The 15573-nt window shown below is 41.3% G+C and overlaps 1 protein-coding gene across 13 annotated transcripts in view; it reads right to left on the bottom strand.

Moving 5' to 3' along the window:
- Nucleotides 1-15573, bottom strand: part of Kif1b (kinesin family member 1B) — a 138151-nt gene that overhangs the window by 38131 nt on the left and 84447 nt on the right. For 9 of the 13 annotated variants that reach the window (XM_060379057.1, XM_021636171.2, XM_060379060.1 and 6 more), the window contains 8 exons: nt 15212-15360; nt 13455-13633; nt 12389-12526; nt 10645-10893; nt 4527-4645; nt 2567-2652; nt 2164-2293; nt 1842-2004 (listed from right to left, as the gene is read on the bottom strand). In XM_060379057.1, coding sequence (XP_060235040.1) covers nt 1842-2004; nt 2164-2293; nt 2567-2652; nt 4527-4645; nt 10645-10893; nt 12389-12526; nt 13455-13633; nt 15212-15360 — 1213 coding nt within the window. The remainder of the gene's footprint in view (nt 1-1841; nt 2005-2163; nt 2294-2566; nt 2653-4526; nt 4646-10644; nt 10894-12388; nt 12527-13454; nt 13634-15211; nt 15361-15573) is intronic. The other 4 variants (XM_060379062.1, XM_060379063.1, XM_021636179.2 and 1 more) reach the window with 1 other exon arrangement.

Genomic DNA, 15573 nt, shown 5'->3' with positions numbered 1-15573 from the left:
TGTGCCTGGTGTCAAGGAGGAGGTCAGACCCCTGAGACGAGCTAAGGATGGTTGTGAAGCACTTTGTGGATGTTGAGATCTGAACCTGGGTCCTCTGCAAGAGTAGCAAGTGCTCTTAACTACTGAGCCAGTCTCCAGTCCCCAACGGGGAAAAAAGATTTTGAATAGGGGGAAAATATCAGTATGTGCTCTTGTGGATTCTCGCATCAGTCGGCCAGGTCTGAGGACGTCAGTGCCTCTGCCGAGTGCTCCTAATTACCAATGATTTGTACGGCTGCTCTGTAGCATTCTGTGCTTATGCAATGTCTTTTCTGAACTCTTTTTAGAAAATATTTGTTTTCATTTTATGTGCATTGGTGTTTTGCCTGCATGCATGTCTGCGTGAGGTTACAGACAGTTGTGAGCTGCCATGTGGTGCTGGGACTGAACCTGGGTCCTCTGGAAGAGCAGTCAGTGCCCTCAACTGCTGAGCCGTGTCTCCAGCCCCTTCTCAATCCTTTTTTTTTTTAATACACATATTTAAATATTTTGTTTTATTTTATCTGTATATTATTTTGCTGTATATCTACCAGTGTACCACATGCATGTACATTTGTGCCCACGAGGCCAGAAGATGGCATCAGAGTCCCTGGAATTGTGTTACAAATGGTTGTATACCCCTATGTAAGCGTCCATGAATTGGACCCAGGTCCATCGGACAAGCAGCTAGTGCTCTTAATTCTGAGCCATCTCCCCAGTCCTTTAGGCAGCATCTCTGCTCTCTTCCCTTCTCTTCTTGCTCCACCACTCCCACTCTTTTTTCCCTTTCCTGGCCATATATACTTTTTCTGCCAGAGGCGCCCATGAGCATTACCGGGTCTGAACTGCCACCTCAGTGGCACTGATAACCTTCTCTTTAATGCTCCAGAGTATCCCTACACACTTCATGCAATAGTTGTTTTTCTTTACATTATGTAAATTTCCTTTTTCCAAAGTACTAAATATATAAAACTGTTGGCTAGACAATTTGTTTAACTGGTTTGTTTTTTTTTTTTAATTTTAAAAGAGATTTATTTATTATGTACACAACGTTCCACACACCTGCACACCAGAAGAGGGCACCAGAGCTCAGTATAGACGGTTATGAGCCACCATGTGGTTGCTGGGAATTGAACTCAGGACCTCCAGAAGAGCAGCCAGTGCTCTTAACCTCTGGAGCCATCTCTCCAGCCCTTAACTGTTGTTTTTTAAGAAGACATGTCAGCATGAAAAGCACTGAAAACTAATGGACTTATCTGGATCAGATACTATGTTCGCAGAATTACGGGACACCAGAGTCCTCTAAAGAGGTGTGCTGTACACTCCCTGGGGGAGCCCTTGAGTCATTCCAGTGAAGGGTCTTGACCCTTATTCTCATCTTGAGTGAAGAAAGTCTCTTCCAGAGAGCTGTCATGTTTTACCCCTCAAGTGCTTTAATCTTACACTTACAGCAAGGACATCTCTGCAGTTAGCAACTTGCTCGATGGGCATAGCAAAAGGGCAGTGTGTTTTTATTAATGAGAAATGGCCCCATAGGTTCATGGATTTGAGTATTTGGTCCCCGTTGGTAGCTGCTTGGGAGGTTATGGAGAGAGAGCCTCGCTGAGGAGGTTCATCCCATTTCCTGTTCTCTCTCTCTGCTTCCTGTGTGTGGATGAAAATGTCATCAGCCAGCTTCCTGCTCATGCTGCCATGCCTTCTGCTCTGCCAATATGTGTTCTACCCCCTCTGAAGCCTAAATTAAAGGTTTTTCTTTTCTAAGCTGCTTTTTGTCAGAGAAACCTATCACAACAACAGAAAAGTAATTGATACAGGTGGCTTACTTGAACTGACAAAAGATGTCTGCATACTCTGGAAGGATCCCACTGGCCTGTAGCACAGTGACTCGGAAGGTGAAGGCACTGCCCAGTTTCAGGTGGTTACCAATCTCTTCAGAAAACCCTTCCATCACCATCTTCCCATCCAGCAGAGTACCTGACTTCAAATCTAAAGAGTGAAATGACACACAGATGGTTCAAGTACTATGACAAGAAGGGAACTGGGCACTCTTTCTGTTTCTAGTTGAGCAAAGCGATTATGTTGCTTGACTGTGGTGCTCATTGTTTCCTACTGAGACTCCTCAATAACAGGCATCTGTCTACGTACCCAAGTCATTCATTCGGTTAACTTCCTCTGGAGGACTGATAACGTCAGAGCTCTGACCTTGTCCTTCCACAATCCTCAGTTCCTCCAAAGACAGACCAGAACGAGTCATTGCAACTGAAGAAAAGTCACTCTGTAAGTAAGACAAGGCCAGGTAAATGACATATTCTCCATTTCTACAAAATGATAATTAAATGGACTAAGCTGTCTGAGAAAAGGCAATGTGCTCCTGTAGTTTCATCTCTGTGACTGCTAGACACATCCCATAATTCACTGAGTGACTGCATCTTAAAATTGCTAAATGCTATAAAAGGGAATTGGGTGCCAGCATTGCACACTTTCCTCACAAATCCATTTACTTCCTTTCTTTCCCCAAGGTGTTTCTTTCTTCCCAAATACTTCTTACCTGATTAAAGTATTCATTATCAAAAGATATTTTAGCTGTTCCTGATTGCCGAATTCCAGAGCCATAATCAGGAGCTTCTTCATCAGCTAAATAGAAAGAAAGCCAGCAAAGACTGAATGAAAATACATGTGGGAGGAGGGAATAGCTCTTCCTGAATTATTAAGTCAGGAGGAAAGACCTTAGTATAAAAATGAATGGCACTGCAATAAAATTATAGTCATGGCTTCCAACTATTTTGTAGATTAACCATCTTCCTCTGCTCAGACGAGACTAGTTAGAAAAGAACTGGTTTCAATCTTGAGTTTGTTTATACTGCCACACCTAGATATTCTGACCCCTTAACATCTTGCCAAGATTATACTCAATAACCCAGCAACAAACATTGAAACATTCTACTGACTTGTGGAAGACTTTATATTTACATACAGCTCAGTATGGATGACAATGTGATAGTTTTTCAAGGGATAAAGGCTGAAAGGTCATTATTTGCAGGACAGCATTTATCAGTTAAGACAGAAAATGGCCATATTCTTTACTCATAATGTTGGCATGATCATGGAAAAGCAGAAAATATCATAATTTTGATCTGTGTATTACATTTAGCAGTGAAATAAATGCTTTCTGTTTTGCTCTGTTTTGAGAAAGGGTCTTATGTAGTCCAGGTTGGCCTCAAACTCACTATGTGGCTAAGATTGACCTTCAACTCCTGATCTTTCTGCTTCCACCTCCATGGGTATGTGCCACTATGCTCAGCTGCAATAAGAACAATATACAATCCTTTTTTACTCTCTAACAGTTAGACACACTAATTCAAAGCCCATTGGCTAAGTGTGGTGGCTCATACCTGTGAAGCCAGCACTCAGGAGACCAAGACAGGAGGATTGTTGTGAATTCACGATAGCCTCGACTACACAGTGAAACCTTAAACTAAAAAAATTAAGAAGACAAAAATAAAATGTCCAACACTTGAGCCAAGCACTGGTGGTGTATGTTTACAAACTTTGGAGGATGAATTTGAGGTCAGCCTGAGCTATACAGAAAAGATACTATCACAAACAAAAAGAGACTATGAGGTTTCTTTCTTTGGTTGTTTTGTTTGGAGGGAGGGTCTTACTACATAGCCCTGAGACCAGACTGGCCTTGAACTCACAGACCTCTGTCTGCCTCTGCCTCTTGAGTGTTGGCATCAAAGGGGTGTTGTACCACTATGCCTGTTTTTTTGTTGTTGTTGTTTGTTTGTTTTTGCTGTTGTTGTTTTTTTTGGCAGGGGAGGAGATTCTGAGACAGGGTTTCTCTGTTCTGCAGAGCTCTGGCTGTCCTAGACTCTCTTTGTAGACCAGACTGGCCTCAAACTCATAGAGATCCGACTGCCTCTACCTCTGTAGCACCACGCCTGGCCAGCTTTTTATTTTTTTTTAAGATCGTGTCTTACTACGTAACTCAGGCTGACTGTGAAACTCTACAACCCACGGTGCCAGTCTAAACTGTTCACACTTTACAAAGTCACTCCAAGAGCTATTCGTGTTACACACCATTTTCCTAAAATAGCAATATCCCAGAATAAAGTGAAATCTACTTCAGGGCCAGGGTAGCAGGTAAAGCTAATAGAAGGAAGCTTCAAGGGGCCATCCCCAAGTAGAACACATTAGCATTTATGTGTGTGACTGAAGTGTCCCTGCATGGAGCTAGTCTGTTTTTTCTATGATTTTTTTTCTTTTTAAAAAAATTTTATTTTATGTGCATTGGTGTTTTGCTTGCATCTATGTCTGTGTAAGGGTGTTAGATTCCCTGGAACTGCAGTTACAGACAGTTGTGGGCTGCCACATGGGTACTGAGAATTGAACCTGGGTCTTCTGGAAGAGCAGCCAGTGCTCCTAACTGCTGAGCCTTCTCTCCAGCCCCTAGCCTGCTTTTTCTGTAGGAAAGAATCCCAGCTTTCATTTGGAAAAAGGTCACTCACCTGCAATGGCCTGCACAGCCACACGAAGAAATCCCCGCACTTCCCCCTTCTCACTGACGATGGCCACCCTGTGAATCAGGGGCACCGGATACAGCAGGTTGCTCAAGTATACAAATGCCCTGTAGACAGAAGGCCAGAGACAAACATCAGAACATCTGAGGAAGGAGAGGCTGAGTGTTTCTGCTTCCCCAAACTCAGCTGGCTTCTGGGCCTTTTAAGATCCACTCTGAACTCTGACCTCTTAAATTGCCTCCAGTTGCTTTTTCAGACCATCGATACATAAGCAAGTGTAATGCATGGCAACACAGCTGACAAAGACCAACTTACACCAAATTACTCTACAAAAAAATTACACCATAGGGAGAAGAGTAACAATTGGAAGTAGACTGTGAGTTCTGTCAAGGAGAAAGGAGCCCACTGAAGTGCTTAGCCTCCAGAGGTCAGGATGCACCAAGAGATCTGGCTGGTCTCCATCCACAAAACAGAAATCAAGAGACAAAAAGGGCAGGAAAGTGTGAGTGAAATACAGTTACTTGTTCTAAAATGGATTTTATATCACAGCAGTATGAGTCTTTGTTTTACTTAAAGGATGATTAAAAAGGTGAGAGAAACAGACATTTTGGCAGAGAGGTTATGTAACCGTAGGGAGCTTGCAGGGACTGAATGGGACAAGAGAAATACTAAGGGAGAGGACACAGCTGGCCCTTATGGAGTTGGCCTTTGCTCCTCAAACCAAAGTCATAAATAAAAGGGAACTTACAAGTCTCCCCTGCTTCCCTTTTATTTCCTTCTTTTGTGGCCCTGGGGGAGAAACTCAGAAGTCTCATACTTAATACGTAATCCTCAACACTCAACTGCAGCCTCAGCCCTTCCTTTGAGACAAGGTCTCACTAAATTACTCAGGCCAGCTTTGAGGTTACTCTGTAGTTTAGATAGGCCTTAAAAATCTCAATGTTTCTGTCTCAGCCTTCCAAGCAACCGAGAAGACAGGCCTGACCTACTAGACCTGGCCAACACATGATACACATGATACACTCCAACAAACTAGACAAGTCCTATCACGTTTGTGCTTTTTTAAAGGTTCACTATTTTGCAGATTTTTCCCCCCTGAGACAGGGTTTCTCTGTGTAGCCCTGGTTGTCCTGGAACTATCTTTGTAGATCAGGCTGGCCTTGAACTCACAGAGATCTGCCTGCCTCTGCCTCCCAGAGAGTTGGGATTAAAGGCGTGAGTCACCATGCCCAGCCTCTTTTTATTTTTTATTTTTATTTTATTTACTGTTCTCTCACTGTGTGTGTGTGTGTGTGTGTGTGTGTGTGTGTGTGTGTGTGTTGTGGGTGAGAGTCTGACATGCCCAGAGTGTGGAGGAGGGAAGACAACTGTGAAAGAGTCCTGTCTCTCTTTCCACTAAATGAGTTGCACAGACCAAAGTCAGGTAGCCCGGCTTAGTGCAAATACCTTTGCTCACTAAGCCATCTCACCTGTCCCATTCATTTTTTATTTAAAACAATTAAAACTGGTAATCACAAATTTTAACAGCTCTTGTTCCAATAATCAGAATGAAAAGTGGAATCTAGTTCCTACTGTTACTCCTATCTTCTCACTTGGTATATGCTGATCTTTGTACAGAAAACAAAAGACAGTAAATACTATACCAGGAAATTAAATGCAACTAAACTTGACACACAGGGCTATTGTGGCATTTCTTGATCTAACATGTAAGTTATAACAAGGAGAGAAGGATGAAGGAATGGATACTTGGATTTCAACTAAAAACAATAAAAGCAATTCTGCAAATAGGTAAAATACATCACAATAATACCATTTAAGAACATACATGACATATGAATGAAAAGCAAACAAAAGTAACTGCAAATGAACAGAAAACTGTATCATGATGTCTAATTCCCTTTCAGTCTGCTCCAAAGCAAAGGAGGGTTTAAACTTTTGTTGAACAAAAACTTATAAATGAAAATGTAATCTAAAAAGGATTACAAACAAGGTCATCAAACACCACTACCATGAGTTTAAAAAACTAAAAATTTGGCATATGAACCAAACAGCTAATTTCACTTCCAAAGACAATACCAAACAGACCACACATCTGCCTCAATGGCATCTAGTCAGACCTGCCCACTTTCAATAACTGGACCGTTGACAGCAATCACATGTCTCTTTCCTCTCTGCTCTCATCTTCACCTCATGCTTTGATTTCACATCCTTAGATCTTAGTGTAAGTGATACTTTCACGACAGGTCCTTCCAGTATTATACAACTCACATGACACACACAATTCTTTCACTGTGGCTATAATTTACATTTATGCCATGATCTTTACTTAGTGTCTTCATCACTCACCAGATTATAAGACTGTGGGGACAGAAACTATCTCTGGTTTTGTTCATCTATCTGCACAGGGTGTGGTTTGTAGTAAATACACTCAAATATCTGGCAAGTGAGTATCTATGTATGTTACAAACCAGGAATGTGATCTGTCCTTTATCTTTACACAGAAGTGGAAGGTCTTTCAGAAAAAAATGGGTCCTACCAGTGGCAGAAAAGCAAGCCATCCAACTTTACACTAGGTTGATTTTTCAAAAGCAAACTCAGGATAAAAATTAACTGCAAAGAATCCTGCCATTATTTAATTTTACTATGTTAGGTATATTATTAGAAAAAAACATAAAACCACTGTCATGCCTGTGTTCTCTAGCACCTCGAGCATGTTTCTGGGACCTGGACAGGTTAGGCAGGTACTACACTGCTAAGCAATGTGACTGGCCCACAAATTACTAGTGTTTTAAAACATATATTCACAGGTATATCATCATACAAACAACGCTGGGTTGCACAATAAAGGTGAGAATTCCTTCTGCTGATGGCACAAGCTTTTCTACACACAGAAGCACTGAGGGCATTACTGTACACTTCCATTGTTAGGAACGAGTCTATGGCAAGGCAGAGGCACTGGCCTGTGATACATGGATGCACTCACTAGACAGCTCTTTGACATGTAATCAGAATACGGCCTTTGGCCCAATTCTGTATATAGGTTCTTCTCTGAAGCTTTTAAACTAGAATTTTGTTATTAACTCTGTGTTGAACATCCTTATACTTTGACCTAGCAGACTGAAGGAGAACAGGGATGAGAGGGGAGAAAATGTAAGACACATTAGCAGAAAATGATGTGAAGTTACAGCAGTAGGAGAAACTAGTTTGTCAACAAAAAGAAAATCAGCATAATTATGGTGATACTTACAGAAAAGATGTCAAATTTAGGTACTTGAGAAAGGTCACAGAATAACCATCTTTTGCCCCCTTTAGCCCAGAAGACTAACATATATTTTATATTTCATCCCAAGTTATGGTGATGGTTCTTAACATCCCAACATGCTGTAAGAGAATAGCTAAAGGGACAAGCTCTTTTATTCTTGATACAAAGATTCACCAGAGGCAGCCATGGCCAAAAAGCAAACCTATAAATGGAATTCAAAGAAAACATGCAAATTTTCATAAGCGAATTATATTTATAATTATGTGCCAATAGGGAAATCTAATACTGTGAATTATAAGAACAGGAAAGAGAGTACACCTTTTATACACGCTATTACTACTGCACAGCTGAATGCTGCGGCTCTCCTGGAGAGATGTGGCTGAGGGCAAAAGTGATGAGCTCCGCATCCTTTTACTGACTGCTACTTTGCCTTCTCCTGCTCTCTTTTTGTTTGGTGATAGGATTTGAACCTGGAAAAGTACCACTGAGTTCTCCCCAGCCACATCACCAACACCTCGGGCTCCTTCTCACAAGTCAGTAATAGTTCTAGAACCAGAAATCCAAGCAAATAGAAACAACTCCTGAGCCCATAGTCTATAATGTTCTAGATGAAAATCAGTGTAGAGTTGACTGTGTTATATTTATTCTTATATCATCTAATATGACAAAAAGAATAAAACTTTAAAAAATATACATATTTTACTTAACCCAGTGAATGCCCATACTAGGGAGGATTCTGCCTTAACTCTTTCATAAAAGTGATTCAAGATAAAAGTGCTCTTAAGCAAAAGTCTTTTGTTGTTATTGTTGTTTTTGAGACAGGGTCTCAAGGCATAGCTCTGGCTCTCCTGGAACTCACTATGGTGACCAGGCTAACCTTGAACTCACAAAGATCTGCCTGTCTCTGTCATGTACCATTATGCCTGCCTCCTAAGCAGAAATCTTAATAGCTGTATTTATTTTGCTAGTATGGATAACAGAATATAAAAGATGAAGGGGACTGGAGACATGGCTCAGAAGAGCACTGGCCCAACAACTACATGGTGGCTCACAACCATCTATAATGAGATCTGATGCCCTCTTCTGGTGGGCACACGTGCATGCATGGAAAATACTATATACATAATAAATAAATCTTTTAAAAAAAGATGAAGGTAAAAAGGATTTTTAAAAAACTATTCATTTTTTAAACTTTTATTTGCATTGGTGTGGGATCCCCTAGAACTGTTACAGCTAGTTGTGAGCTGCCATGTGGGTGCTGGGGATTGAACCCAAGCCCTCTGGAAGAGCAGCTGGTACTCTTAACCACTGAGAGCCATCTCTCTATTCCCCCCCACCCTCCACAAAAGGATTTTTTAAGGTTCTTTTTTTTCCTAACTCATATAAGTTGCTTGTCCTAAGTTGGTGACAGAGATGCTCAGGACCCAAGGTTCCTTCTGACCACTGTGTCAGGTTTCTCTTCACCAGGCCACTTAGGAAGAAGTTGCCTACTCCTCAGTGTGATTTAGAACATGGTAAAGAGACTAAGAGCTGGAGGCAAAGTGACTAAGCTAATGATCAAAACCTGGCTTAACCTTCTTAGAATATAATGGAAATGTACTGAGGAATACAGATATCCAGAAAATAAATAAAGCACGATTTTTACATACTTTTCTCAATTTTAATATAAATGAATTTCTCTAAACTCCTAAGTAACACTGGCAATAACGCCATGAGCAAACACTACTTGTGATTATATAACCTCATCACGTTTTCAAGGATAATCTGCATTGTAAAACTCAGAGTGAATATTAATTTAGGTTTTCACTTCTATCTAAAAGCATTTCTTTTTGCTCTTCCATCACCTTCTACAGTGAGTTCACTAGGTATCCAATACCATATGACAACAAAGTTTTAGCCCTATGTCTCTGCTGTGCCCAGATACTCGCTGCATTGTTACTCGACTGTGCTTACCCACAGTGATAGAGCCCTTATTTGTAAAAGGTTAAAATTATGTGGTTCTTATGTATCATTAACCTTGATCTTTTTGTTTTTTTGAAACAGGGTGTCATGTATCTCAAGGTAGCTTTAAACACCACCACCCCCACGAAGCCAAGTTTAACCCTGAACTCCTAATATTCCTGCCTTCACCCCAAGTGCTGGGATTGTAGGTATGTACTACCATGCCCAGCTTAAAGCAATGAGCATGCTACTGTCAAACTTCGATTACTTTATTATGAAGAGGGGATGTGGACCACAGAGATATCAGGAACCTATGCATCTCTGACAGGAATATGCACAGCAAGAACTGGAGATAAGAGCTTCAACACAAAGCAGCTTCATGTAGTGCAAACAAATAGTGATGACGGTGACAACGGGTAACTTTCTGAAAGTCATCATAAACCTATAGGTTATTTCTGTCAGAAGACCAAGATAGGCTCCGAACACAGCAAGACAGCCATTGTCAACAAAGGAGAGCTAGGCAATCCTGATTCTTTTATATGCCCAAGTCCACCGCAGTCCTCTAATTTCTGAGGAGCCACAAATTCTTTCGCCTAACCTCGGGCTTGCTCTACTCCTGCTCATTTTATCCCTATATGCTTCACTAACCACACTCCTTTAGAGATGAAGCATCTGGACCTCAGTAACATTTGCTAAAGCAATTACATCTGAGTCTTAGCTAAATTACTGGGCAATTTGGGTCAAGCCATCCTCCAGGTAGTCTTCCAAAGTTGATGATGGTGTTCTAAGTAGACTGTGCCTCACAGATAAGGGCGGGGCTTTCTTTCTAGCCAAAACTGCACAAAGAGGCATTTAGAATAAGAGCTGGTCCCTTTTTGCCTTTCTCACAATAACCTCACCAACCTTCCTACTAAAATGAACCAAGGGGATCGGTCGTAAAATGGGTCATGCCCATCACTGAAGAGATCTGATCCCTCTTCCGTCCCTGCGTCAGAGCCGGTGTCATCCACGAATGCCTCATCATCAAAATCCTCCATGTCATCCTGCTGTTCGTCAGCCAGTTCAGTGATGTCGGAATCGGCCGTGGAAAAAGTGGGGGAGGGTGTGCGGTCGGCAAGGCGCTCATTCACACAGCCGTGGAAAATGGGGGAGCTAGACACCAGGTAAGACGCCGATTAACACAGGCAGGGAGAGAGGAATAGTTGGTTAAACAGGATGCTCAGGTACCAGCAGGACAGAATCCACTGACAGAATCAACATGGTAAAAGCAAATAGAAAAGTAAAAGAGTAAAATGGACATGAACTACACGGTTCAAGTAAGAGGGAACAGGAGCAGGTTGGTGAGATCTACAAGGACAGGTCCTCAGAATAAGGAAAGCAAAGAGCATCCATGAGCAGACCAGCTCAGGTAAATATTACACTGCAAAATGTATATGTTCTCCAGTTCACATAAAAGATCAGCATCTCCTGTCCTCCAAGAGCCACTTACAGGAGAAATAGTAAGGCTTTAAATGTTTGAATTCTCCTGTCAGCTCAGAGCAGAAGACCAAATGGATGAAGCTGCGTATGGCAAAGCAGCACATGCTGGACAACCCTGAGTCTACCATCAGCGTGCAGTGGGAAAGGCTGACTTCAACAAAATGCAGTACTTCAGTAACTCCTTTTCAGTTGCTTCCTTCACAAAACATCTCATGGCATTTACAAATAACGAGTAACTCATAATTCTGAAACTAGTGCATTCAAAAGTCACATTTTCATGGGGCTGGAGAGGTGGCTCAGTGGTTAAAAGCACTGGTTGCTTTTGTAGAGGACCAGGTTTGGTTCCTAGCACCCAGAGTAGCTCACAACCATCCCTAAGTCCAGTTCCAGGGGATCCAATGCCCTCCTCTGGCCTTGGTGGGCATACATATGGTATACAGACACATATATAGGCAAAAAACAAAACACACACACACACACACACACAAACCCAAAACAAAACAAAACCAAAAACATATAAAATAAAATGCTTTTTAAATTTTTGCATTTCCTTGCTTTTACATGTCTAAACCTTCTTGAGAGCTAAATTCCAAACAAATTCACAGAGAAACTTGTTTTCATAAAATGCTGGCAGTGATGCATAAAAGAACTGAAGAGGCCTACCATGGCATGCAATTAGCTGGACTAAACCAAGACAAATTGCTTCAAGGAAAAACAATTGAGGATCAATCAGGTCACGGGCCAACTGCAGTCTGGTAACACACACTGTGATTTCTATTTAAAGTGTACAGAATTCAGACAAGTCTTCTTTTTCATCTCAATCTACCTTGATCAAACATTCTGTGAGTAAGGTGGGAGTCAAATACTCTGGCTAAAAAGCCTGACAGTCAAAGCAATATGCACACTGAGAGAAACTGAAGCAAGCACATGAAACAGTGCAGTGCTTCTGAGTGGGCAAGATTTAGAGAGGAGATGGGTCTTTTGGTTTCTTTGTTTTTCTTCTTTCTAATGCTACTAGGAATTGAACTTGGGACATGCAGGGCTGAACTACAAGCCCAGGCTGAGAAGGGGCTTTTACATAGTCCTTTTTCCCTATATTTCTACTGACATTTAAAAAGTTAAAAGTGCTTGTTATTTTTTTTTTAAAGACAACAAAATCATTGCATACCTTCCTACAAGTTTGAACCAGTGGAACCGATCATAGAATGGGTCACTGCCAGTCATGGTCGTCTCGCTTTCGTCTTGAGCGTTGGAGGCCATCTCACCCGCCCTGTCGTACATCTCTCGCATTAAATCCAGTCTCTGCCTATTTGGCAAACATGGGTGCACTGAGTAAGACCATGAGATTGCATGAAAACTTTACTTTGGAAACTGCTTGCATGCAAGATATTTTAAAGAAGCTGCTCGTATCATTTAATGTTATTAAAAACAGAAACAGCCAAAAGCGTAGAAACCAAAATGCTCAGTATCCGATATGTCTGAGTAGAGAAAGATGCCACTAAACATAAAAAAAAAGAAAAAAAAAAGGAAACTAAAAAATGTGTGTGTGTGTGTGTGTGTTTGTGTGTGTACTTGTAACCAAGGAGAGCAATAGAGAGTCAGTAGAGAGATCTGATTTTATTAAACCTACAGTCATGGAAGAAATGTAGTTCAATAGTATTTGATATCTTAAATATAACTAGACAATGAGAATTATCTTGTCACATTAAATGTAAAAGAAGAGAAATGATTACTTCTTTGTTTAATTAAAGATTACCGTGAGGCCCAGGATGAAAGTAAGAGAAAGGTAAGTGCTACAGTCAAGACAGAAATGAATATAGAACTGGCTCATTTAACATTAAAGAGGGCTTATGGAAATAAATTTAAAAATTAACCAATGTCAGTGTTGTCTGGTAAACGCGTTTCTTTGACTTGAGAAAAAAAAAATGGATGGCACAATGTTGACTGATCACAACACTTAAAGGCCACAGAAAAAAATTGACATCATCCTCAGAGAGAGGTAAGTATGAGGGAACCCACTTAAGCAAGTCACTTTTTTTTTCTGTTTGTTTGTTTTGTTTAGTTTTTAAACACAGCTTGGCTGTCCTGGAACTTTCTCTGTAGACCAGGCTAGCCTCAAACTTATAGAGATCTGCCTGTCTTTGCCTCCTAAGTGCTGGGATTAAAGGTGTGCACCACCATGCCAGGCTATTTTTTTCTTTTTAAAAAATTATCTTTAATGAATATTTTCTTACTTGAGTTTATCCAAAGACCAATAATGTGTTGCTCCATTCTTCAGATCCTGGACTTCCACGGCCACCACTGTACGAGGGAAAGGTCTGTCCTCGTGAGTTTTTTCCATCTCCGTGGGAAGTAATTCAGGAGGCAAAGGGGAGTAGAGTGTGTCAGTCAGCAGAACAAACTGAAACTGCACCTGAAGAAAGAGTAAGGATGGACAAATGTCCACATCACTATCTCAGCAGGTAAGATTCAGAGAGATGGTGATACAGCTGGCTGGGCACAAAGAGGTCAACTACAGAGCATATATTCAATAAACGGCTGTGACTAACTGAAAAACTGGCCATCTACATTTTATTTTATTTCTATGAGTAGCAATGGCTGTCCTGAAACTTGCTATGTAGACCAGGTGGTCTGGAACTCACAGAAATCCACCTGCCTCTGCCCTCCTGAGTGCTGTGATTAAAGGAGTGCACCATCACCATCTGGATTCTACCTACATTTTAAATTCAGGGCACAATTCTAATTTTAAACTAAGGTATTTATAGGCTTTGTTTTCCTGGAGTGGTGATGTGTTTGTTTGTTTTGTTTTGTTTTTTGCACAAACTAAAACTTCAGTAAATATATCTTAGCGAGTGAATGAAGACTCCTATAGAATGTAAACAAAAGACCAGAAGGTGGACCCACTTATTCGCTAATGAGAGAAGATGCACAAGCAGCTTTTCAGTTGACCGCAGAGGACTACAGCTATCACTCTTCAAAGCATTTACTATGTAATAAGACTGCATCGTGTCATTTATTTCTTGCTATGCTACCTTGGATTTTTACCAACACATACCAATTAAATAACAGGTACAGCAACAAGAAAAGAAGATACAGTGCCTGACTTTAATCCACTCAATGAAGAAAATGGTTAATAATTAACTTAAAAAGTGCTTCTGAGACCATGAGTGAAGATAACACCTATCCCAATTTACAGATGTAGAACACATGCCGCAGGAGAAGAGAATCAATTTTCTCATCAGGTGTGTGTGTTTCTTCCAACTGTACCATATGGTTCCCAGCTGCTAAGTAGTAAGGAACACAAAGGAATCAAAGACTTCGTGTGAAAATGTGGTAACAGTATTTGGGGGTTGGAGGGCTTAGGTGGCACAGTGCTTCTTAGGAAGTGCCAGGTCTTGTGTTCAGTTTCCACAGCAGTTGAGGTCTTTGATCGTGTCCAGGCACTGTTACTGGTGTTTTGTACGCACTCATTCTCTTTCATCGCTTATCGACCTTGCCAGCAAATCAGCTTGTAGATGGAGCAATAGAGCTACAGAACTTTTAGGACATTCAACCGCTCTGGGTTAGACTACGGCTGTCTGAGTGCACAGCACACACACCTGTCCGCTACCCAGGGCCTCTCAGGCCCCAGAAGGGAACAAATTGGTGACAAAGGGGCATAGAGGTCTCAGAGGTGTAAGCTAAAGATGGAAGAAACTAGAAACTAGAAGAAAACCAAGATTTTTTTCCCCAGAAATCTAACAGAAGCATTTATCTATTAATAAGTTTATCCAGATCTCCTTTAAAATACTCACGTTTGTAAAATATGCCAGAAAACAGCCATTGTAAAATTTGTAATTACAACCTACATTGTGCTGGCACATATATGGAATGAAGCTGGTTCATGGCATAGCACGGCTGAATTCCGCAAGTAAAAAGTTAATTTAAGGCTATTAATTTAAGTGCACCCACTCAGCCTCTGAATCACCTGTGTTCTCATCACCCTCCATACCTTCTTCTTCAGTTCCACACTGATGGCGTTGGCTTCCTTCAGGTACACCGCGTTGCCCCACAGTAAGTCCCTTAATGAAGTAAACTGGTGACATTTCCATTTCCGGAATGCCCATTGGGCTAACTCAAACTCATGCTGTGTCCAAGGAACTGTAAGAGCAGAGGGAACATACTGACTTCAGAACCACAAGGAGCTTCATCCCTCCGGTGCAGCATGTGTACTTCTACATACCTAAACCACAAGAATACTGTTCTGGGTTGTTTGGTTTGTGTGTGACAGGGTCTCATGCAGCCTAGTTGGCTTCAACTATGCTATGTAGTCAAGACTGGCCTTGAACTCCTCCTCCTCCTCATCAACCTTCC

Source organism: Meriones unguiculatus, chromosome 3 (genome assembly GCF_030254825.1).
Source record: "Meriones unguiculatus strain TT.TT164.6M chromosome 3, Bangor_MerUng_6.1, whole genome shotgun sequence".
Lineage (NCBI taxonomy): Eukaryota > Metazoa > Chordata > Mammalia > Rodentia > Muridae > Meriones > Meriones unguiculatus.
This window is presented reverse-complemented; position numbering and strand designations above follow the sequence as displayed.